Genomic DNA, 1,999 nt, shown 5'->3' with positions numbered 1-1,999 from the left:
TTTAAGGAATATGTCATAATACATTCATTGAATTCCGGGTCAGTTTGTGGGTTGTGGAGCTGTTAGGGTCCAACAAAAGAGGTCATTTTATAAGAAGTCGTATCATTCCGGCCCAATGTAAGCAAAAAGGGCAGGAAGTGGGCTCTGGGCTTCCGAATCCTAATGGGCTAACAGTTTGATAATTTCAGGACAAGTGAAATTACCAGATTTTTCCCAATGCCATAATGGGCTGGGCTGAGAGTAAGAGAAACGATGAAGGGACTGGGCATGGAGTGGTCGACCATTTCTTAGTCACTGTTTGACTGATTTAACAAAAGCAAACCGTCAAAATACATGGGTTCACCTCATCCGAACTTTTTTTTTTTCCTGAATCTTGTCCCCTGCCTCCTTCACGAACTGACTGAAATTCCTTTCCGAAGATCCGACGGGGCTCACCGCATTCTCGAGTGTCTTTCTCACATCCTTGATCTGCTTTCTCAAATCATCAGCCGTTTTCCCAAACATCACACGGCTGATCTTCTCCGAAACTTCCTCCCTTGTCATTCGCCTCCCATCACAGAGGTTGATCCCGATCTTCCAATCATCCACCACCAATTTCCTATTAGTAAACTGGTCGGTCAACAGAGGGTAACACAGCAGGGGAACCGTACACCATACACTCTCCAGGATGGAATTCCACCCACAGTGAGTTACGAACCCTCCGATGGCCGGATGCGAGATGACCTCAATCTGAGAGCACCATGGCACAATCAACCCTCTGTCCTTAATCTGATCTTCGAATCCAACGGGCAGTGGCTGGGGCTCATCGCTGCTGACGATGTCCGGGCGAATCACCCAAATAAAATTCACACCACTGAGCAAAAGTCCATGGGCAATCTCCACTATGTTATGCTTACTGGTGTGAGCGTAGCTACCAAAAGAGAGGTACAACACCGAGCCATTAGGCCTGGCGGTGAGCCAGTGGGCGCAGTCAGACTCAGACCACATGTTCATGGGCACGGGGCTCTTGGTGAAGCCAGTGGGGAAGAGGGGCCCAATTGCATAGTATGGCTGCTTCTGATGGATAGCTGAGATGGTGTTTGATTCGAGTTCTTCAACTGTGTTGCATATGATGAAATCAGCTCTCTTCACGTCATCAAAGGCCTTGTAAATAATACGGTGAACCACGGTTGTTATGTCCGTGGCTTGAAGGTATGACGTTAGGTCCGTCGGTTTGATTTCTGGGACTCCAGGTATGTAATCGATGGCGTCCTCACGGTTGTCTGATATCAAGTTCAATCATATAATCAGGAAAAAAAAAAAATTCCTTATTGGGAAAGTTCTAGTACTGGACTGATGAGGAAGAGAAGAGACGACAAACCAAAAGAAGCGAAGTGACCATGGCTTCTAAGCAGGTGCATGTGATAGTAGAGACTGAGGACCAAAGCTGGCTCGGTCCAGAAAGAGACGTTAACGAGATTGTACTTGTTGGAAATCTTGGAGGGCCAGACGTAGAAGGTGTCAGCGATCAAGCAAGTGGCCGGAGGGTCGGAGTGGACAATACTTCCGACGAGTTCGTCGACGTGGGCGGAGTAAACGTGGAGAATTCCCTCCATGAACTGGTCGTGGTTGAGGGAACGGTCGAAGCCAACAGGAAAGCCATCGCTGACGGTGGCGTAACGGATGTCGAGACCAGAGTTTCGGGCACCGGCAAAGATATCTTCTGGGGAATTGTGAGGTTGGGCTTGGGAGATCTGGTGGTGAACAGACTGGGTGTTGACGAACGTGATGGTGAAGCCATTAGAGGCAAGCTTGATGGCCAGGTGGACGAAGGGGATGACATGGCCTTGTAGAGGGTATGGGATCAGAATAGCATGAGGATTAGGGGGGTTATTGTCCACCATGGCTTTTGGGTGGATGGGGAGAATGAGTGAAAGAGAGATTGATATGAACTATAGCCTTCTGGGCCTTCAAGAGAAAGGGGTGACTTGATATAATTTGATCTTTGAGCGGTTCAGAG

General features: G+C 48.4%; 1 protein-coding gene across 1 annotated transcript; it reads right to left on the bottom strand.

Annotated features, from left to right (window-relative positions):
- Positions 1-1,999, bottom strand: LOC117919596 (UDP-glycosyltransferase 86A1). The gene is made up of 2 exons (XM_034836788.1): positions 1,361-1,999; positions 1-1,262 (listed from the first exon to the last, which is right to left on the bottom strand). Exons 1-2 carry the CDS (start codon positions 1,881-1,883, stop codon positions 340-342), a joined length of 1,446 nt encoding a protein of 481 aa, XP_034692679.1. The 5' UTR covers positions 1,884-1,999; the 3' UTR covers positions 1-339.

Source organism: Vitis riparia, chromosome 8 (assembly GCF_004353265.1).
Source record: "Vitis riparia cultivar Riparia Gloire de Montpellier isolate 1030 chromosome 8, EGFV_Vit.rip_1.0, whole genome shotgun sequence".
Taxonomy (NCBI): domain Eukaryota; kingdom Viridiplantae; phylum Streptophyta; class Magnoliopsida; order Vitales; family Vitaceae; genus Vitis; species Vitis riparia.
This window is presented reverse-complemented; position numbering and strand designations above follow the sequence as displayed.

Coding starts and splice junctions, on each gene's coding strand:
- LOC117919596 (XM_034836788.1), bottom strand. CDS start 1,883: ATGGTGGACAATAACCCCCCTAATCCTCATGCTATTCTGATCCCATAC. Junction 1,263..1,360: donor TGGTCACTTCGCTTCTTTTG/GTTTGTCGTCTC, acceptor ACTTGATATCAG/ACAACCGTGAGGACGCCATC.